This window comes from Schistocerca nitens, unplaced genomic scaffold (assembly GCF_023898315.1).
Source record: "Schistocerca nitens isolate TAMUIC-IGC-003100 unplaced genomic scaffold, iqSchNite1.1 HiC_scaffold_468, whole genome shotgun sequence".
NCBI lineage: Eukaryota > Metazoa > Arthropoda > Insecta > Orthoptera > Acrididae > Schistocerca > Schistocerca nitens.
In genome coordinates, this window is record NW_026046001.1 from 7,150,710 (window position 1) to 7,170,789 (window position 20,080).

The 20,080-nt window shown below is 62.3% G+C and overlaps 1 protein-coding gene across 1 annotated transcript; it reads right to left on the reverse strand.

Moving 5' to 3' along the window:
• Window positions 1–44: 44 nt before the first annotated feature.
• On the reverse strand, window positions 45–10,439 carry LOC126232308 (trichohyalin-like). The gene is made up of 9 exons (XM_049942591.1): window positions 9,954–10,439; window positions 8,843–9,845; window positions 8,281–8,724; window positions 7,127–8,162; window positions 4,549–6,972; window positions 3,066–4,394; window positions 1,616–2,936; window positions 643–1,325; window positions 45–513 (listed from the first exon to the last, which is right to left on the reverse strand). Exons 1-9 carry the CDS (start codon window positions 10,437–10,439, stop codon window positions 45–47), a joined length of 9,195 nt encoding a protein of 3,064 aa, XP_049798548.1.
• Window positions 10,440–20,080: the final 9,641 nt, after the last annotated feature.

Consider the following 20,080-nt stretch of genomic DNA (forward strand, 5'->3'; position numbering starts at 1 on the left):
CCCAAAAAACATTGAACATGGAGGTACGCTCCTGTAACCGGAGGCTATAGAGTGTTTCTGCGCCGCTGTTTCTGCGCCGCTGTTTCTGCGCCGCTGTTTCTGCGCAGCTGTTTCTGCGCAGCTGTTTCTGCGCACCTGTTCCTGCGCACCTGTTCCTGCGCAGCTGTTCCTGCGCAGCTGTTCCTGCGCACCTGTTCCTGCGCAGCTGTTCCTGCGCAGCTGTTCCTGCGCAGCTGTTCCCGCGCAGCTGTTCCCGCGCAGCTGTTCCCGCGCACCTGTTCCCGCGCACCTGTTCCCGCGCAGCCGTTCCCGCGCAGCCGTTCCCGCGCAGCCGTTCCCGCGAAGCCGTTTCCGCGCAGCCGTTTCCGCGCAGCCGTTTCCGCGCAGCCGCTTCCGCGCAGCCGCTTCCGCGCAGCCGCTTCCGCGCAGCCGCTTCCGCGCAGCCGCTTCCGCGCAGCCGCTTCTGCGCAGCCGTCTCCGCGCAGCTGTTTCTGATTTTCTGATGAGACTTCACTGCAACAGCATGGGTGACGAACTCCGTACGCGCCCGTGGTCTAGAGATCCTACCACGCGCGTACGGGATTCAACTTTACATGTTCAACTGCCCAAAAAACATTGAACATGGAGGTACGCTCCTGTAACCGGAGGCTATAGAGTGTTTCTGCGCCGCTGTTTGTGCGCCGCTGTTTCTGCGCAGCTGTTTCTGCGCAGCTGTTTCTGCGCATCTGTTTCTGCGCAGCTGTTTCTGCACAGCTGTTTCTGCGCAGCTGTTTCTGCGCAGCTGTTTCTGCGCAGCTGTTTCTGCGCAGCTGTTTCTGCGCAGCTGTTTCTGCGCAGCTGTTTCTGCGCAGCTGTTTCTGCGCAGCTGTCTCTGCGCAGCTGTCTCTGCGCAGCTGTCTCTGCGCAGCTGTCTCTGCGCAGCTGTTTCTGCGCAGCTGTTTCTGCGCAGCTGTTTCTGCGCAGCTGTTTCTGCGCATCTGTTTCTGCGCAGCTGTCTGCGCAGCTGTTTCTGCGCAGCTGCTTATGCCTAGCTGTTTCTGCGCAGCTGTTTCGGCGCAGCTGTTTCGGCGCAGCTGTTTCGGCGCAGCTGTTTCTGCGCAGCTGTTTCGGCGCAGCTGTTTCGGCGCAGCAGTTTCGGCGCAGCAGTTTCGGCGCAGCAGTTTCGGCGCAGCAGTTTCGGCGCAGCAGTTTCGGCGCAGCAGTTTCGGCGCAGCTGTTTCGGCGCAGCTGTTTCGGCGCAGCTGTTTCGGCGCAGCTGTTTCGGCGCAGCTGTTTCGGCGCAGCTGTTTCGGCGCAGCTGTTTCGGCGCAGCTGTTTCGGCGCAGCTGTTTCGGCGCAGCTGTTTATGCGCAGCTGTTTATGCGCAGCTGTTCATGCGCAGCTGTTCATGCGCAGCTGTTCATGCGCAGCTGTTTCTGCGCAGCTGTTTCTGCGCAGCCGTTACTGCGCAGCCGTTACTGCGCAGCCGTTCCTGCGCAGCCGCTTCTGCGCAGCCGCTTCTGCGCAGCTGTTTCTGATTTTCTGATGAGACTTCACTGCAACAGCATGGGTGACGAACTCCGTACGCGCGCGTGGTCTAGAGATCCTACCACGTGCATACGGGATTCAAGTTTACATGTTCAACTGCCCAAAAAACATTGAACATGGAGGTACGCTCCTGTAACCGGAGGCTATAGAGTGTTTCTGCGCCGCTGTTTCTGCGCCGCTGTTTCTGCGCCGCTGTTTCTGCGCCGCTGTTTCTGCGCAGCTGTTTCTGCGCAGCTGTTTCTGCGCAGCTGTTTCTGCGCAGCTGTTTCTGCGCATCTGCTTCTGCGCAGCTGTTTCTGCACAGCTGTTTCCGCGCATCTGCTTCTGCGCAGCTGTTTCTGCACAGCTGTTTCCGCGCAGCTGTTTCCGCGCAGCTGTTTCCGCGCAGCTGTTTCCGCGCAGCTGTTTCCGCGCAGCTGTTTCCGCGCAGCTGTTTCCGCGCAGCTGTTTCCGCGCAGCTGTTTCCGCGCAGCTGTTTCCGCGCAGCTGTTTCCGCGCAGCTGTTTCTGCGCAGCTGTTTCTGCGCAGCTGTTTCTGCGCAGCTGTTTCTGCGCAGCTGTTCCTGCGCAGCTGTTCCTGCGCAGCTGTTCCTGCGCAGCTGTTCCTGCGCAGCTGTTCCTGCGCAGCTGTTCCTGCGCAGCTGTTTCTGCGCAGCTGTTTCTGCGCAGCTGTTTCTGCGCAGCTGTTTCTGCGCAGCTGTTTCTGGGCAGATGTTCCTGCGCAGCTGTTCCTGCGCAGCTGTTTCTGCGCAGCTGTTTCTGCGCAGCTGATCCTGCGCAGCTGATTCTGCGCAGCTGTTCCTGCGCAGCTGTTCCTGCGCAGCTGTTTCTACGCAGCTGTTTCTGCGCAGCTGTTTCTGCGCACTGTTTCTGCGCAGCTGTTTCTGCGCAGCTGTTTCTGCGCAGCTGTTTCTGCGCAGCTGTTTCTGCGCAGCTGTTTCTGCGCAGCTGTTTCTGCGCAGCTGTTTCTGCGCAGCTGTTTCTGCGCAGCCGTTTCTGCGCAGCCGTTTCTGCGCAGCCGTTTCTGCGCAGCCGTTTCTGCGCAGCCGTTTCTGCGCAGCCGTTTCTGCGCAGCCGTTTCTGCGCAGCCGTTTCTGCGCAGCCGTTTCTGCGCAGCCGTTTCTGCGCAGCCGTTTCTGCGCAGCCGTTTCTGCGCAGCCGTTTCTGCGCAGCCGTTTCTGCGCAGCCGTTTCTGCGCAGCCGTTTCTGCGCAGCCGTTTCTGCGCAGCCGTTTCTGCGCAGCCGTTTCTGCGCAGCCGCTTCTGCGCATCTGTTCCTGCGCAGCTGTTCCTGCGCAGCTGTTCCTGCGCAGCCGTTCCTGCGCAGCCGTTTCTGCGCAGCCGCTTCTGCGCAGCCGCTTCTGCGCAGCCGCTTCTGCGCAGCTGTTTCTGATTTTCTGATGAGACTTCACTGCAACAGCATGGGTGACGAACTCCGTACGCCCGCGTGGTCTAGAGATCCTACCACGCGCGTACGGGATTCAACTTTACATGTTCAACTGCCCAAAAAACATTGAAAATGGAGGTACGCTCCTGTAACCGGAGGCTATAGAGTGTTTCTGCGCCGCTGTTTCTGCGCCGCTGTTTCTGCGCAGCTGTTTCTGCGCAGCTGTTTCTGCGCAGCTGTTTCTGCGCAGCTGTTTCTGCGCAGCTGTTTCCGCGCAGCTGTTTCCGCGCAGCTGTTTCCGCGCAGCTGTTTCCGCGCAGCTGTTTCCGCGCAGCTGTTTCCGCGCAGCTGTTTCCGCGCAGCTGTTTCCGCGCAGCTGTTTCCGCGCAGCTGTTTCTGCGCAGCTGCTTCTGCGCAGCTGCTTCTGCGCAGCCGCTTCTGCGCAGCCGCTTCTGCGCAGCCGCTTCTGCGCAGCCGCTTCTGCGCAGCCGCTTCTGCGCAGCCGCTTCTGCGCAGCCGCTTCTGCGCAGCCGCTTCTGCGCAGCCGCTTCTGCGCAGCCGCTTCTGCGCAGCCGCTTCTGCGCAGCCGCTTCTGCGCAGCCGCTTCTGCGCAGCCGCTTCTGCGAAGCCGTTCCTGCGCAGCCGTTCCTGCGCAGCCGTTCCTGCGCAGCCGTTCCTGCGCAGCCGTTCCTGCGCAGCCGTTCCTGCGCAGCCGTTCCTGCGCAGCCGTTTCTGCGCAGCCGTTTCTGCGCAGCCGTTTCTGCGCAGCCGTTTCTGCGCAGCCGTTTCTGCGCAGCCGTTTCTGCGCAGCCGTTTCTGCGCAGCCGTATCTGCGCAGCCGTTTCTGCGCTGCCGTTTCTGCGCTGCCGTTTCTGCGCAGCCGTATCTGCGCAGCCGTTTCTGCGCAGCCGTTTCTGCGCAGCCGTTTCTGCGCAGCCGCTTCTGCGCAGCCGCTTCTGCGCAGCCGCTTCTGCGCAGCCGCTTCTGCGCAGCCGCTTCTGCGCAGCCGTTTCTGCGCAGCCGCTTCTGCGCAGCCGCTTCTGCGCAGCCGCTTCTGCGCAGCCGCTTCTGCGCAGCCGCTTCTGCGCAGCCGTTTCTGCGCAGCCGTTTCTGCGCAGCCGTTTCTGCGCAGCCGTTTCTGCGCAGCCGCTTCTGCGCAGCCGCTTCTGCGCAGCCGCTTCTGCGCAGCCGCTTCTGCGCAGCCGCTTCTGCGCAGCCGCTTCTGCGCAGCCGCTTCTGCGCAGCCGCTTCTGCGCAGCCGCTTCTGCGCAGCCGCTTCTGCGCAGCCGCTTCTGCGCAGCCGCTTCTGCGCAGCCGCTTCTGCGCAGCCGCTTCAGCGCAGCCGCTTCTGGGCAGCCGTTTCTGCGCAGCCGTTTCTGCGCAGCCGTTTCTGCGCAGCCGCTTCTGCGCAGCCGCTTCCGCGCAGCCGCTTCCGCGCAGCCGTCTCCGCGCAGCTGTTTCTGATTTTCTGATGAGACTTCACTGCAACAGCATGGGTGACGAACTCCGTACGCGCGCGTGGTCTAGAGATCCTACCACGCGCGTACGGGATTCAACTTTACATGTTCAACTGCCCAAAAAACATTGAACATGGAGGTACGCTCCTGTAACCGGAGGCTATAGAGTGTTTCTGCGCCGCTGTTTCTGCGCCGCTGTTTCTGCGCAGCTGTTTCTGCGCAGCTGTTTCTGCGCAGCTGTTTCTGCGCAGCTGTTTCTGCGCAGCTGTTTCTGCGCAGCTGTTTCTGCGCAGCTGTTTCTGCGCAGCTGTCTCTGCGCAGCTGTCTCTGCGCAGCTGTCTCTGCGCAGCTGTCTCTGCGCAGCTGTCTCTGCGCAGCGGTCTCTGCGCAGCTGTCTCTGCGCAGCGGTCTCTGCGCAGCTGTTTCTGCGCAGCTGTTTCTGCGCAGCTGTTTCTGCGCAGCTGTTTCTGCGCAGCTGTTTCTGCGCATCTGTTTCTGCGCAGCTGTTTCTGCGCAGCTGCTTATGCCTAGCTGTTTCTGCGCAGCTGTTTCGGCGCAGCTGTTTCGGCGCAGCTGTTTCGGCGCAGCTGTTTCGGCGCAGCTGTTTCGGCGCAGCTGTTTCGGCGCAGCTGTTTCGGCAGCAGCTGTTTCGGCGCAGCTGTTTCGGCGCAGCTGTTTCGGCGCAGCTGTTTCGGCGCAGCTGTTTCGGCGCAGCTGTTTCGGCGCAGCTGTTTCGGCGCAGCAGTTTCGGCGCAGCAGTTTCGGCGCAGCAGTTTCGGCGCAGCAGTTTCGGCGCAGCAGTTTCGGCGCAGCAGTTTCGGCGCAGCAGTTTCGGCGCAGCAGTTTCGGCGCAGCAGATTCGGCGCAGCAGTTTCGGCGCAGCAGTTTCGGCGCAGCAGTTTCGGCGCAGCAGTTTCGGCGCAGCAGTTTCGGCGCAGCTGTTTCGGCGCAGCTGTTTCGGCGCAGCTGTTTCGGCGCAGCTGTTTCGGCGCAGCTGTTTCGGCGCAGCTGTTTCGGCGCAGCTGTTTCTGCGCAGCTGTTTCTGCGCAGCTGTTTCTGCGCAGCTGTTTCTGCGCAGCTGTATCTGCGCAGCTGTATCTGCGCAGCTGTATCTGCGCAGCTGTTTCTGCGCAGCTGTTTCTGCGCAGCTGTTTCTGCGCACTGTTTCTGCGCAGCTGTTTCTGCGCAGCTGTTTCTGCGCAGCTGTTTCTGCGCAGCTGCTTCTGCGCAGCTGTTTCTGCGCAGCTGCTTCTGCGCAGCTGCTTCTGCGCAGCTGTTTCTGCGCAGCTGTTTCTGCGCAGCTGTTTCTGCGCAGCTGTTTCTGCGCAGCTGTTTCTGCGCAGCCGTTTCTGCGCAGCCGTTTCTGCGCAGCCGTTTCTGCGCAGCCGTTTCTGCGCAGCCGTTTCTGCGCAGCCGTTTCTGCGCAGCCGTTTCTGCGCAGCCGTTTCTGCGCAGCCGTTTCTGCGCAGCCGTTTCTGCGCAGCCGTTTCTGCGCAGCCGTTTCTGCGCATACGTTTCTGCGCAGCCGTTTCTGCGCAGCCGTTACTGCGCAGCCGTTTCTGCGCAGCCGTTTCTGCGCAGCCGTTTCTGCGCAGCCGTTTCTGCGCAGCCGTTTCTGCGCAGCCGTTTCTGCGCAGCCGTATCTGCGCAGCCGTTTCTGCGGAGCCGCTTCTGCGCAGCCGCTTCTGCGCAGCCGCTTCTGCGCAGCCGTATCAGCGCAGCCGTTTCTGCGCAGCCGTTTCTGCGCAGCCGTTTCTGCGCAGCCGTATCTGCGCAGCCGTATCTGCGCAGCCGTTTCTGCGCAGCCGTTTCTGCGCAGCTGCTTCTGCGCAGCTGCTTCTGCGCAGCTGCTTCTGCGCAGCTGCTTCTGCGCAGCCGATTCTGCGCAGCCGCTTCTGCGCAGCCGCTTCTGCGCAGCTGTTTCTGCGCAGTCGTTTCTGCGCAGCCGTTTCTGCGCAGCCGTTTCTGCGCAGCCGTTTCTGCGCAGCCGTTTCTGCGCAGCCGTTTCTGCGCAGCCGTTTCTGCGCAGCCGTTTCTGCGCAGCCGTTTCTGCGCAGCCGTTTCTGCGCAGCCGTTTCTGCGCAGCCGTTTCTGCGCAGACGTTCCTGCGCAGCCGTTTCTGCGCAGCCGTTTCTGCGCAGCCGCTTCTGCGCAGCCGCTTCTGCGCAGCCGCTTCTGCGCAGCCGCTTCTGCGCAGCCGCTTCTGCGCAGCCGCTTCTGCGCAGCCGCTTCTGCGCAGCCGCTTCTGCGCAGCCGCTTCTGCGCAGCCGCTTCTGCGCAGCCGCTTCTGCGCAGCCGCTTCTGCGCAGCCGCTTCTGCGCAGCCGCTTCTGCGCAGCCGTTCCTGCGAAGCCGTTCCTGCGAAGCCGTTCCTGCGCAGCCGTTCCTGCGCAGCCGTTCCTGCGCAGCCGTTCCTGCGCAGCCGTTCCTGCGCAGCCGTTCCTGCGCAGCCGCTTCTGCGCAGCCGCTTCTGCGCAGCCGCTTCTGCGCAGCCGCTTCTGCGCAGCCGCTTCTGCGCAGCCGCTTATGCGCAGCCGTTCCTGCGCAGCCGTTTCTGCGCAGCCGCTTCTGCGCAGCTGTTTCTGATTTTCTGATGAGACTTCACTGCAACAGCATGGGTGACGAACTCCGTACGCGCGCGTGGTCTAGAGATCCTACCACGTGCGTACGGGATTCAACTTTACATGTTCAACTGCCCAAAAAACATTGAACATGGAGGTACGCTCCTGTAACCGGAGGCTATAGAGTGTTTCTGCGCCGCTGTTTCTGCGCCGCTGTTTCTGCGCCGCTGTTTCTGCGCAGCTGTTTCTGCGCAGCTGTTTCTGCGCAGCTGTTTCTGCGCAGCTGTTGCTGCGCAGCTGTTCCTGCGCAGCTGTTCCTGCGCAGCTGTTCCTGTGCAGCTGTTTCTGCGCAGCTGTTCCTGCGCAGCTGTTCCTGCGCAGCTGTTCCTGCGCAGCTGTTCCTGCGCAGCTGTTTCTGCGCAGCTGTTTCGCGCAGCTGTTTCTGCGCAGCTGTTCCTGCGCAGCTGTTCCTGCGCAGCTGTTTCTGCGCAGCTGTTTCTGCGCAGCTGTTCCTGCGCAGCTGTTTCTGCGCAGCTGTTTCTGCGCAGCTGTTTCTGCGCAGCTGTTTCTGCGCAGCTGTTTCTGCGCAGCTGTTTCTGCGCAGCTGTATCTGCGCAGCTGTTTCTGCGCAGCTGTATCTGCGCAGCTGTATCTGCGCAGCTGTATCTGCGCAGCTGTTTCTGCGCAGCTGTTTCTGCGCAGCTGTTTCTGCGCAGCTGTTTCTGCGCACTGTTTCTGCGCAGCTGTTTCTGCGCAGCTGTTTCTGCGCAGCTGCTTCTGCGCAGCTGCTTCTGCGCAGCTGTTTCTGCGCAGCTGTTTCTGCGCAGCTGTTTCTGCGCAGCTGTTTCTGCGCAGCTGTTTCTGCGCAGCTGTTTCTGCGCAGCCGTTTCTGCGCAGCCGTTTCTGCGCAGCCGTTTCTGCGCAGCCGTTTCTGCGCAGCCGTTTCTGCGCAGCCGTTTCTGCGCAGCCGTTTCTGCGCAGCCGTTTCTGCGCAGCCGTTTCCGCGCAGCCGCTTCCGCGCAGCCGCTTCCGCGCAGCCGCTTCCGCGCAGCCGCTTCCGCGCAGCCGCTTCCGCGCAGCCGCTTCCGCGCAGCCGCTTCCGCGCAGCCGCTTCCGCGCAGCCGCTTCCGCGCAGCCGCTTCCGCGCAGCCGCTTCCGCGCAGCCGCTTCCGCGCAGCCGCTTCCGCGCAGCCGCTTCTGCGCAGCTGTTTCTGATTTTCTGATGAGACTTCACTGCAACAGCATGGGTGACGAACTCCGTACGCGCGCGTGGTCTAGAGATCCTACCACGCGCGTACGGGATTCAACTTTACATGTTCAACTGCCCAAAAAACATTGAACATGGAGGTACGCTCCTGTAACCGGAGGCTATAGAGTGTTTCTGCGCCGCTGTTTCTGCGCCGCTGTTTCTGCGCCGCTGTTTCCGCGCAGCTGTTTCTGCGCAGCTGTTTCTGCGCACCTGTTCCTGCGCACCTGTTCCTGCGCAGCTGTTCCTGCGCAGCTGTTCCTGCGCACCTGTTCCTGCGCAGCTGTTCCTGCGCAGCTGTTCCTGCGCAGCTGTTCCCGCGCAGCTGTTCCCGCGCACCTGTTCCCGCGCACCTGTTCCCGCGCACCTGTTCCCGCGCAGCCGTTCCCGCGCAGCCGTTCCCGCGCAGCCGTTCCCGCGCAGCCGTTTCCGCGCAGCCGTTTCCGCGCAGCCGCTTCCGCGCAGCCGCTTCCGCGCAGCCGCTTCCGCGCAGCCGCTTCTGCGCAGCTGTCTCCGCGCAGCTGTTTCTGATTTTCTGATGAGACTTCACTGCAACAGCATGGGTGACGAACTCCGTACGCGCCCGTGGTCTAGAGATCCTACCACGCGCGTACGGGATTCAACTTTACATGTTCAACTGCCCAAAAAACATTGAACATGGAGGTACGCTCCTGTAACCGGAGGCTATAGAGTGTTTCTGCGCCGCTGTTTGTCCGCCGCTGTTTCTGCGCAGCTGTTTCTGCGCAGCTGTTTCTGCGCATCTGTTTCTGCGCAGCTGTTTCTGCACAGCTGTTTCTGCGCAGCTGTTTCTGCGCAGCTGTTTCTGCGCAGCTGTTCCTGCGCAGCTGTTCCTGCGCAGCTGTTCCTGCGCAGCTGTTCCTGCGCAGCTGTTCCTGCGCAGCTGTTTCTGCGCAGCTGTTTCTGCGCAGCTGTTTCTGCGCAGCTGTTCCTGCGCAGCTGTTCCTGCGCAGCTGTTTCTGCGCAGCTGTTTCTGCGCAGCTGTTCCTGCGCAGCTGTTTCTGCGCAGCTGTTTCTGCGCAGCTGTTTCTGCGCAGCTGTTTCTGCGCAGCTGTTTCTGCGCAGCTGTTTCTGCGCAGCTGTATCTGCACAGCTGTATCTGCGCAGCTGTTTCTGCGCAGCTGTTTCTGCGCACTGTTTCTGCGCAGCTGTTTCTGCGCAGCTGTTTCTGCGCAGCTGCTTCTGCGCAGCTGCTTCTGCGCAGCTGTTTCTGCGCAGCTGTTTCTGCGCAGCTGTTTCTGCGCAGCTGTTTCTGCGCAGCCGTTTCTGCGCAGCCGTTTCTGCGCAGCCGTTTCTGCGCAGCCGTTTCTGCGCAGCCGTTTCTGCGCAGCCGTTTCTGCGCAGCCGTTTCTGCGCAGCCGTTTCTGCGCAGCCGTTTCTGCGCAGCCGTTTCTGCGCAGCCGTTTCTGCGCAGCCGTTTCTGCGCAGCCGTTTCTGCGCAGCCGTTTCCGCGCAGCCGCTTCCGCGCAGCCGCTTCCGCGCAGCCGCTTCCGCGCAGCCGCTTCCGCGCAGCCGCTTCCGCGCAGCCGCTTCCGCGCAGCCGCTTCCGCGCAGCCGCTCCCGCGCAGCCGCTCCCGCGCAGCCGCTCCCGCGCAGCCGCTTCCGCGCAGCCGCTTCCGCGCAGCCGCTTCCGCGCAGCCGCTTCTGCGCAGCTGTTTCTGATTTTCTGATGAGACTTCACTGCAACAGCATGGGTGACGAACTCCGTACGCGCGCGTGGTCTAGAGATCCTACCACGCGCGTACGGGATTCAACTTTACATGTTCAACTGCCCAAAAAACATTGAACATGGAGGTACGCTCCTGTAACCGGAGGCTATAGAGTGTTTCTGCGCCGCTGTTTCTGCGCCGCTGTTTCTGCGCCGCTGTTTCTGCGCAGCTGTTTCTGCGCAGCTGTTTCTGCGCACCTGTTCCTGCGCACCTGTTCCTGCGCAGCTGTTCCTGCGCAGCTGTTCCTGCGCACCTGTTCCTGCGCAGCTGTTCCTGCGCAGCTGTTCCTGCGCAGCTGTTCCTGCGCAGCTGTTCCCGCGCAGCTGTTCCCGCGCACATGTTCCCGCGCACCTGTTCCCGCGCACCTGTTCCCGCGCAGCCGTTCCCGCGCAGCCGTTCCCGCGCAGCCGTTCCCGCGCAGCCGTTTCCGCGCAGCCGTTTCCGCGCAGCCGTTTCCGCGCAGCCGCTTCCGCGCAGCCGCTTCCGCGCAGCCGCTTCCGCGCAGCCGCTTCCGCGCAGCCGCTTCTGCGCAGCCATCTCCGCGCAGCTGTTTCTGATTTTCTGATGAGACTTCACTGCAACAGCATGGGTGACGAACTCCGTACGCGCCCGTGGTCTAGAGATCCTACCACGCGCGTACGGGATTCAACTTTACATGTTCAACTGCCCAAAAAACATTGAACATGGAGGTACGCTCCTGTAACCGGAGGCTATAGAGTGTTTCTGCGCCGCTGTTTCTGCGCCGCTGTTTCTGCGCCGCTGTTTCTGCGCAGCTGTTTCTGCGCAGCTGTTTCTGCGCACCTGTTCCTGCGCACCTGTTCCTGCGCAGCTGTTCCTGCGCAGCTGTTCCTGCGCACCTGTTCCTGCGCAGCTGTTTCTGCGCAGCTGTTCCTGCGCAGCTGTTCCTGCGCAGCTGTTTCTGCGCAGCTGTTTCTGCGCAGCTGTTTCTGTGCAGCTGTTCCTGCGCAGCTGTTTCTGCGCAGCTGTTTCTGCGCAGCTGTTTCTGCGCAGCTGTTTCTGCGCAGCTGTATCTGCGCAGCTGTATCTGCGCAGCTGTTTCTGCGCAGCTGTTTCTGCGCAGCTGTTTCTGCGCAGCTGTATCTGTGCAGCTGTATCTGCGCAGCTGTTTCTGCGCAGCTGTTTCTGCGCAGCTGTTTCTGCGCACTGTTTCTGCGCAGCTGTTTCTGCGGAGCTGTTTCTGCGCAGCTGTTTCTGCGCAGCTGCTTCTGCGCAGCTGTTTCTGCGCAGCTGCTTCTGCGCAGCTGCTTCTGCGCAGCTGTTTCTGCGCAGCTGTTTCTGCGCAGCTGTTTCTGCGCAGCTGTTTCTGCGCAGCCGTTTCTGCGCAGCCGTTTCTGCGCAGCCGTTTCTGCGCAGCCGTTTCTGCGCAGCCGTTTCTGCGCAGCCGTTTCTGCGCAGCCGTTTCTGCGCAGCCGTTTCTGCGCAGCCGTTTCTGCGCAGCCGTTTCTGCGCAGCCGTTTCTGCGCAGCCGTTTCTGCGCAGCCGTTTCTGCGCATACGTTTCTGCGCAGCCGTTTCTGCGCAGCCGTTTCTGCGCAGCCGTTACTGCGCAGCCGTTTCTGCGCAGCCGTTTCTGCGCAGCCGTTTCTGCGCAGCCGTTTCTGCGCAGCCGTTTCTGCGCAGCCGTTTCTGCGCAGCCGTATCTGCGCAGCCGTTTCTGCGGAGCCGCTTCTGAGCAGCCGCTTCTGCGCAGCCGCTTCTGCGCAGCCGTATCAGCGCAGCCGTTTCTGCGCAGCCGTTTCTGCGCAGCCGTTTCTGCGCAGCCGTATCTGCGCAGCTGTATCTGCGCAGCTGTTTCTGCGCAGCTGTTTCTGCGCAGCTGCTTCTGCGCAGCTGCTTCTGCGCAGCTGCTTCTGCGCAGCTGCTTCTGCGCAGCCGATTCTGCGCAGCCGCTTCTGCGCAGCCGCTTCTGCGCAGCTGTTTCTGCGCAGTCGTTTCTGCGCAGCCGTTTCTGCGCAGCCGTTTCTGCGCAGCCGTTTCTGCGCAGCCGTTTCTGCGCAGCCGTTTCTGCGCAGCCGTTTCTGCGCAGCCGTTTCTGCGCAGCCGTTTCTGCGCAGCCGTTTCTGCGCAGCCGTTTCTGCGCAGACGTTCCTAGCGCAGCCGTTTCTGCGCAGCCGTTTCTGCGCAGCCGCTTCTGCGCAGCCGCTTCTGCGCAGCCGCTTCTGCGCAGCCGCTTCTGCGCAGCCGCTTCTGCGCAGCCGCTTCTGCGCAGCCGCTTCTGCGCAGCCGCTTCTGCGCAGCCGCTTCTGCGCAGCCGCTTCTGCGCAGCCGCTTCTGCGCAGCCGCTTCTGCGCAGCCGCTTCTGCGCAGCCGCTTCTGCGCAGCCGTTCCTGCGAAGCCGTTCCTGCGAAGCCGTTCCTGCGCAGCCGTTCCTGCGCAGCCGTTCCTGCGCAGCCGTTCCTGCGCAGCCGTTCCTGCGCAGCCGTTCCTGCGCAGCCGCTTCTGCGCAGCCGCTTCTGCGCAGCCGCTTCTGCGCAGCCGCTTCTGCGCAGCCGCTTCTGCGCAGCCGCTTCTGCGCAGCCGCTTATGCGCAGCCGTTCCTGCGCAGCCGTTTCTGCGAAGCCGTTTCTGCGCAGCCGCTTCTGCGCAGCCGCTTCTGCGCAGCTGTTTCTGATTTTCTGATGAGACTTCACTGCAACAGCATGGGTGACGAACTCCGTACGCGCGCGTGGTCTAGAGATCCTACCACGTGCGTACGGGATTCAACTTTACATGTTCAACTGCCCAAAAAACATTGAACATGGAGGTACGCTCCTGTAACCGGAGGCTATAGAGTGTTTCTGCGCCGCTGTTTCTGCGCCGCTGTTTCTGCGCCGCTGTTTCTGCGCAGCTGTTTCTGCGCAGCTGTTTCTGCGCAGCTGTTTCTGCGCAGCTGTTGCTGCGCAGCTGTTCCTGCGCAGCTGTTCCTGCGCAGCTGTTCCTGCGCAGCTGTTCCTGCGCAGCTGTTCCTGCGCAGCTGTTCCTGCGCAGCTGTTCCTGCGCAGCTGTTCCTGCGCAGCTGTTTCTGCGCAGCTGTTTCTGCGCAGCTGTTTCTGCGCAGCTGTTCCTGCGCAGCTGTTCCTGCGCAGCTGTTTCTGCGCAGCTGTTTCTGCGCAGCTGTTCCTGCGCAGCTGTTTCTGCGCAGCTGTTTCTGCGCAGCTGTTTCTGCGCAGCTGTTTCTGCGCAGCTGTTTCTGCGCAGCTGTATCTGCGCAGCTGTTTCTGCGCAGCTGTATCTGCGCAGCTGTATCTGCGCAGCTGTATCTGCGCAGCTGTTTCTGCGCAGCTGTTTCTGCGCAGCTGTTTCTGCGCACTGTTTCTGCGCAGCTGTTTCTGCGCAGCTGTTTCTGCGCAGCTGCTTCTGCGCAGCTGCTTCTGCGCAGCTGTTTCTGCGCAGCTGTTTCTGCGCAGCTGTTTCTGCGCAGCTGTTTCTGCGCAGCTGTTTCTGCGCAGCTGTTTCTGCGCAGCCGTTTCTGCGCAGCCGTTTCTGCGCAGCCGTTTCTGCGCAGCCGTTTCTGCGCAGCCGTTTCTGCGCAGCCGTTTCTGCGCAGCCGTTTCTGCGCAGCCGTTTCCGCGCAGCCGCTTCCGCGCAGCCGCTTCCGCGCAGCCGCTTCCGCGCAGCCGCTTCCGCGCAGCCGCTTCCGCGCAGCCGCTTCCGCGCAGCCGCTTCCGCGCAGCCGCTTCCGCGCAGCCGCTTCCGCGCAGCCGCTTCCGCGCAGCCGCTCCCGCGCAGCCGCTCCCGCGCAGCCGCTTCCGCGCAGCCGCTTCCGCGCAGCCGCTTCCGCGCAGCCGCTTCTGCGCAGCTGTTTCTGATTTTCTGATGAGACTTCACTGCAACAGCATGGGTGACGAACTCCGTACGCGCGCGTGGTCTAGAGATCCTACCACGCGCGTACGGGATTCAACTTTACATGTTCAACTGCCCAAAAAACATTGAACATGGAGGTACGCTCCTGTAACCGGAGGCTATAGAGTGTTTCTGCGCCGCTGTTTCTGCGCCGCTGTTTCTGCGCCGCTGTTTCTGCGCAGCTGTTTCTGCGCAGCTGTTTCTGCGCACCTGTTCCTGCGCACCTGTTCCTGCGCAGCTGTTCCTGCGCAGCTGTTCCTGCGCACCTGTTCCTGCGCAGCTGTTCCTGCGCAGCTGTTCCTGCGCAGCTGTTCCCGCGCAGCTGTTCCCGCGCACCTGTTCCCGCGCACCTGTTCCCGCGCACCTGTTCCCGCGCAGCCGTTCCCGCGCAGCCGTTCCCGCGCAGCCGTTCCCGCGCAGCCGTTTCCGCGCAGCCGTTTCCGCGCAGCCGCATCCGCGCAGCCGCTTCCGCGCAGCCGCTTCCGCGCAGCCGCTTCCGCGCAGCCGCTTCCGCGCAGCCGCTTCTGCGCAGCCGTCTCCGCGCAGCTGTTTCTGATTTTCTGATGAGACTTCACTGCAACAGCATGGGTGACGAACTCCGTACGCGCCCGTGGTCTAGAGATCCTACCACGCGCGTACGGGATTCAACTTTACATGTTCAACTGCCCAAAAAACATTGAACATGGAGGTACGCTCCTGTAACCGGAGGCTATAGAGTGTTTCTGCGCCGCTGTTTGTGCGCCGCTGTTTCTGCGCAGCTGTTTCTGCGCAGCTGTTTCTGCGCATCTGTTTCTGCGCAGCTGTTTCTGCACAGCTGTTTCTGCGCAGCTGTTTCTGCGCAGCTGTTTCTGCGCAGCTGTTTCTGCGCAGCTGTTTATGCGCAGCTGTTTCTGCGCAGCTGTTTCTGCGCAGCTGTTTCTGCGCAGCTGTCTCTGCGCAGCTGTCTCTGCGCAGCTGTCTCTGCGCAGCTGTCTCTGCGCAGCTGTTCCTGCGCAGCTGTTTCTGCGCAGCTGTTTCTGCGCAGCTGTTTCTGCGCAGCTGTTTCTGCGCAGCTGTTTCTGCGCATCTGTTTCTGCGCAGCTGTCTCTGCGCAGCTGTTTCTGCGCAGCTGCTTATGCCTAGCTGTTTCTGCGCAGCTGTTTCGGCGCAGCTGTTTCGGCGCAGCAGTTTCGGCGCAGCTGTTTCGGCGCAGCTGTTTCGGCGCAGCTGTTTCGGCGCAGCTGTTTCGGCGCAGCTGTTTCGGCGCAGCTGTTTCGGCGCAGCTGTTTCGGCGCAGCTGTTTCGGCGCAGCTGTTTCGGCGCAGCTGTTTCGGCGCAGCTGTTTATGCGCAGCTGTTTATGCGCAGCTGTTTATGCGCAGCTGTTTATGCGCAGCTGTTCATGCGCAGCTGTTCATGCGCAGCTGTTCATGCGCAGCTGTTTCTGCGCAGCTGTTTCTGCGCAGCTGTTACTGCGCAGCCGTTCCTGCGCATCCGTTCCTGCGCAGCCGTTCCTGCGCAGCCGCTTCTGCGCAGCCGCTTCTGCGCAGCTGTTTCTGATTTTCTGATGAGACTTCACTGCAACAGCATGGGTGACGAACTCCGTACGCGCGCGTGGTCTAGAGATCCTACCACGTGCGTACGGGATTCAACTTTACATGTTCAACTGCCCAAAAAACATTGAACATGGAGGTACGCTCCTGTAACCGGAGGCTATAGAGTGTTTCTGCGCCGCTGTTTCTGCGCCGCTGTTTCTGCGCCGCTGTTTCTGCGCCGCTGTTTCTGCGCAGCTGTTTCTGCGCAGCTGTTTCTGCGCAGCTGTTTCTGCGCAGCTGTTTCTGCGCATCTGCTTCTGCGCAGCTGTTTCTGCACAGCTGTTTCCGCGCAGCTGTTTCCGCGCAGCTGTTTCCGCGCAGCTGTTTCCGCGCAGCTGTTTCCGCGCAGCTGTTTCCGCGCAGCTGTTTCCGCGCAGCTGTTTCTGCGCAGCTGTTTCTGCGCAGCTGTTTCTGCGCAGCTGCTTCTGCGCAGCTGTTCCTGCGCAGCTGTTCCTGCGCAGCTGTTCCTGCGCAGCTGTTCCTGCGCAGCTGTTCCTGCGCAGCTGTTTCTGCGCAGTTGTTTCTGCGCAGCTGTTTCTGCGCAGCTGTTTCTGGGCAGCTGTTCCTGCGCAGCTGTTCCTGCGCAGCTGTTTCTGCGCAGCTGTTTCTGCGCAGCTGATCCTGCGCAGCTGATTCTGCGCAGCTGTTCCTGCGCAGCTGTTCCTGCGCAGCTGTTTCTGCGCAGCTGTTTCTGCGCAGCTGTTTCTGCGCACTGTTTCTGCGCAGCTGTTTCTGCGCAGCTGTTTCTGCGCAGCTGTTTCTGCGCAGCTGTTTCTGCGCAGCTGTTTCTGCGCAGCTGTTTCTGCGCAGCTGTTTCTGCGCAGCTGTTTCTGCGCAGCTGTTTCTGCGCAGCCGTTTCTGCGCAGCTGTTTCTGCGCAGCCGTTTCTGCGCAGCCGTTTCTGCGCAGCCGTTTCTGCGCAGCCGTTTCTGCGCAGCCGTTTCTGCGCAGCCGTTTCTGCGCAGCCGTTTCTGCGCAGCCGTTTCTGCGCAGCCGTTTCTGCGCAGCCGTTTCTGCGCAGCCGTTTCTGCGCAGCCGTTTCTGCGCAGCCGTTTCTGCGCAGCCGTTTCTGCGCAGCCGTTTCTGCGCAGCCGTTTCTGCGCAGCCGTTTCTGCGCAGCCGTTTCTGCGCAGCCGTTTCTGCGCAGCCGTTTCTGCGCAGCCGCTTCTGCGCATCTGTTCCTGCGCAGCTGTTCCTGCGCAGCTGTTCCTGCGCAGCTGTTCCTGCGCAGCCGTTTCTGCGCAGCCGCTTCTGCGCAGCCGCTTCTGCGCAGCCGCTTCTGCGCAGCCGCTTCTGCGCAGCTGTTTCTGATTTTCTGATGAGACTTCACTGCAACAGCATGGGTGACGAACTCCGTACGCGCGCGTGGTCTAGAGATCCTACCACGCGCGTACGGGATTCAACTTTACATGTTCAACTGCCCAAAAAACATTGAAAATGGAGGTACGCTCCTGTAACCGGAGGCTATAGAGTGTTTCTGCGCCGCTGTTTCTGCGCCGCTGTTTCTGCGCCGCTGTTTCTGCGCAGCTGTTTCTGCGCAGCTGTTTCTGCGCAGCTGTTTCTGCGCAGCTGTTTCTGCGCAGCTGTTTCTGCGCAGCTGTTTCTGCGCAGCTGTTCCTGCGCAGCTGTTCCTGCGCAGCTGTTCCTGCGCAGCTGTTCCTGCACAGCTGTTCCTGCGCAGCTGTTCCTGCGCAGCTGTTTCTGCGCAGCTGTTCCTGCGCAGCTGTTCCTGCGCAGCTGTTTCTGCGCAGCTGTTTCTGCGCAGCTGTTTCTGCGCAGCTGTTTCTGCGCAGCTGTTTCTGCGCAGCTGTTTCTGCGCAGCTGTTTCTGCGCAGCTGTATCTGCGCAGCTGTATCTGCGCAGCTGTTTCTGCGCAGCTGTTTCTGCGCAGCTGTATCTGCGCAGCTGTTTCTGCGCAGCTGTTTCTGCGCAGCTGTTTCTGCGCACAGTTTCTGCGCAGCTGTTTCTGCGCAGCTGTTTCTGCGCAGCTGTTTCTGCGCAGCTGCTTCTGCGCAGCTGTTTCTGCGCAGCTGCTTCTGCGCAGCCGTTTCTGCGCAGACGTTTCTGCGCAGCCGCTTCTGCGCAGCCGCTTCTGCGCAGCCGCTTCTGCGCAGCCGCTTCTGCGCAGCCGCTTCTGCGCAGCCGCTTCTGCGCAGCCGTTTCTGCGCAGCCGTTTCTGCGCAGCCGTTTCTGCGCAGCCGTATCAGCGCAGCCGTTTCTGCGCAGCCGTTTCTGCGCAGCCGTTTCTGCGCAGCCGTATCTGCGCAGCCGTATCTGCGCAGCTGTTTCTGCGCAGCTGTTTCTGCGCAGCTGCTTCTGCGCAGCTGCTTCTGCGCAGCTGCTTCTGCGCAGCCGTTTCTGCGCAGCCGTTTCTGCGCAGCCGTTTCTGCGCAGCCGTTTCTGCGCAGCCGTTTCTGCGCAGCCGTTTCTGCGCAGCCGTTTCTGCGCAGCCGTTTATGCGCAGCCGTTTCTGCGCAGCCGTTTCTGCGCAGCCGTTTCTGCGCAGCCGTTTCTGCGCAGCCGTTTCTGCGCAGCCGTTCCTGCGCAGCCGTTCCTGCGCAGCCGTTTCTGCGCAGCCGTTTCTGCGCAGCCGTTTCTGCGCAGCCGCTTCTGCGCAGCCGCTTCTGCGCAGCCGCTTCTGCGCAGCCGCTTCTGCGCAGCCGCTTCTGCGCAGCCGCTTCTGCGCAGCCGCTTCTGCGCAGCCGCTTCTGCGCAGCCGCTTCTGCGCAGCCGCTTCTGCGCAGCCGCATCTGCGCAGCCGCTTCTGCGCAGCCGCTTCTGCGAAGCCGCTTCTGCGCAGCCGTTCCTGCGCAGCCGTTCCTGCGCAGCCGTTCCTGCGCAGCCGTTCCTGCGCAGCCGTTCCTGCGCAGCCGTTCCTGCGCAGCCGTTCCTGCGCAGCCGTTCCTGCGCAACCGTTCCTGCGCAGCCGTTCCTGCGCAGCCGTTCCTGCGCAGCCGTTCCTGCGCAGCCGTTCCTGCGCAGCCGTTTCTGCGCAGCCGTTTCTGCGCAGCCGTATCTGCGCAGCCGTTTCTGCGCAGCCGTTTCTGCGCAGCCGTTTCTGCGCAGCCGTTTCTGCGCAGCCGTTTCTGCGCAGCCGCTTCTGCGCAGCCGCTTCTGCGCAGCCGCTTCTGCGCAGCCGCTTCTGCGCAGCCGCTTCTGCGCAGCCGCTTCTGCGCAGCCGCTTCTGCGCAGCCGCTTCTGCGCAGCCGCTTCTGCGCAGCCGCTTCTGCGCAGCCGCTTCTGCGCAGCCGCTTCTGCGCAGCCGTTTCTGCGCAGCCGCTTCTGCGCAGCCGCTTCTGCGCAGCCGCTTCTGCGCAGCCGCTTCTGCGCAGCCGCTTCTGCGCAGCCGCTTCTGCGCAGCCGCTTCTGCGCAGCCGCTTCTGCGCAGCCGCTACTGCGCAGCCGCTACTCCGCAGCCGCTTCTGCGCAGCCGCTTCTGCGCAGCCGCTTCTGCGCAGCCGCTTCTGCGCAGCCGCTTCTGCGCAGCCGCTTCTGCGCAGCCGCTTCTGCGCAGCCGCTTCTGCGCAGCCGCTTCTGCGCAGCCGCTTCTGCGCAGCCGCTTCTGCGCAGCCGCTTCTGCGCAGCCGCTTCTGCGCAGCCGCTTCTGCGCAGCCGCTTCTGCGCAGCCGCTTCTGCGCAGCCGCTACTGCGCAGCCGCTTCTGCGCAGCCGCTTCTGCGCAGCCGCTTCTGCGCAGCCGCTTCTGCGCAGCCGCTTCTGCGCAGCCGCTTCTGCGCAGCCGCTTCTGCGCAGCCGCTTCTGCGCAGCCGCTTCTGCGCAGCCGCTTCAGCGCAGCCGCTTCTGCGCAGCCGCTTCTGCGCAGCCGCTTCTGCGCAGCCGCTTATGCGCAGCCGCTTATGCGCAGCTGTTCCTGCGCAGCCGTTTCTGCGCAGCCGTTTCTGCGCAGCCGTTTCTGCGCAGCCGCTTCTGCGCAGCTGTTTCTGATTTTCTGATGAGACTTCACTGCAACAGCATGGGTGACGAACTCCGTACGCGCGCGTGGTCTAGAGATCCTACCACGCGCGTACGGGATTCAACTTTACATGTTCAACTGCCCAAAAAACATTGAACATGGAGGTACGCTCCTGTAACCGGAGGCTATAGAGTGTTTCTGCGCCGCTGTTTCTGCGCCGCTGTTTCTGCGCCGCTGTTTCTGCGCAGCTGTTTCTGCGCAGCTGTTTCTGTGCAGCTGTTTCTGCGCAGCTGTTTCTGCGCAGCTGTTTCTGCGCAGCTGTTTCTGCGCAGCTGTTCCTGCGCAGCTGTTCCTGCGCAGCTGTTCCTGCGCAGCTGTTTCTGCGCAGCTGTTCCTGCGCAGCTGTTCCTGCGCAGCTGTTCCTGCGCAGCTGTTCCTGTGCAGCTGTTTCTGCGCAGCTGTTTCTGCGCAGCTGTTCCTGCGCAGCTGTTCCTGCGCAGCTGTTTCTGCGCAGCTGTTCCTGCGCAGCTCTTCCTGCGCAGCTGTTTCTGCGCAGCTGTTTCTGCGCAGCTGTTTCTGCGCAGCTGTTTCTGCGCAGCTGTTTCTGCGCAGCTGTTTCTGCGCAGCTGTTTCTGCGCAGCTGTCTCTGCACAGCTGTTTCTGCGCAGCTGTATCTGCGCAGCTGTATCTGCGCAGCTGTTTCTGCGCAGCTGTTTCTGCGCAGCTGTTTCTGCGCACTGTTTCTGCGCAGCTGTTTCTGCGCAGCTGTTTCTGCGCACTGTTTCTGCGCAGCTGTTTCTGCGCAGCTGTTTCTGCGCAGCTGTTTCTGCGCAGCTGTTTCTGCGCACTGTT

Bases quoted from the DNA above. Each gene is read 5' to 3' on its own strand.
- LOC126232308 (XM_049942591.1), bottom strand. From the start codon at position 10,439: ATGGCTGCGCAGAAGCGGCTGCGCGGAAGCGGCTGCGCGGAAGCGGCT. The intron at 8,725-8,842 runs GTACCTCCATGT...ATGCTGTTGCAG, and splicing joins TAGCCTCCGGTTACAGGAGC to TGAAGTCTCATCAGAAAATC. The intron at 8,163-8,280 runs GTACCTCCATGT...ATGCTGTTGCAG, and splicing joins TAGCCTCCGGTTACAGGAGC to TGAAGTCTCATCAGAAAATC.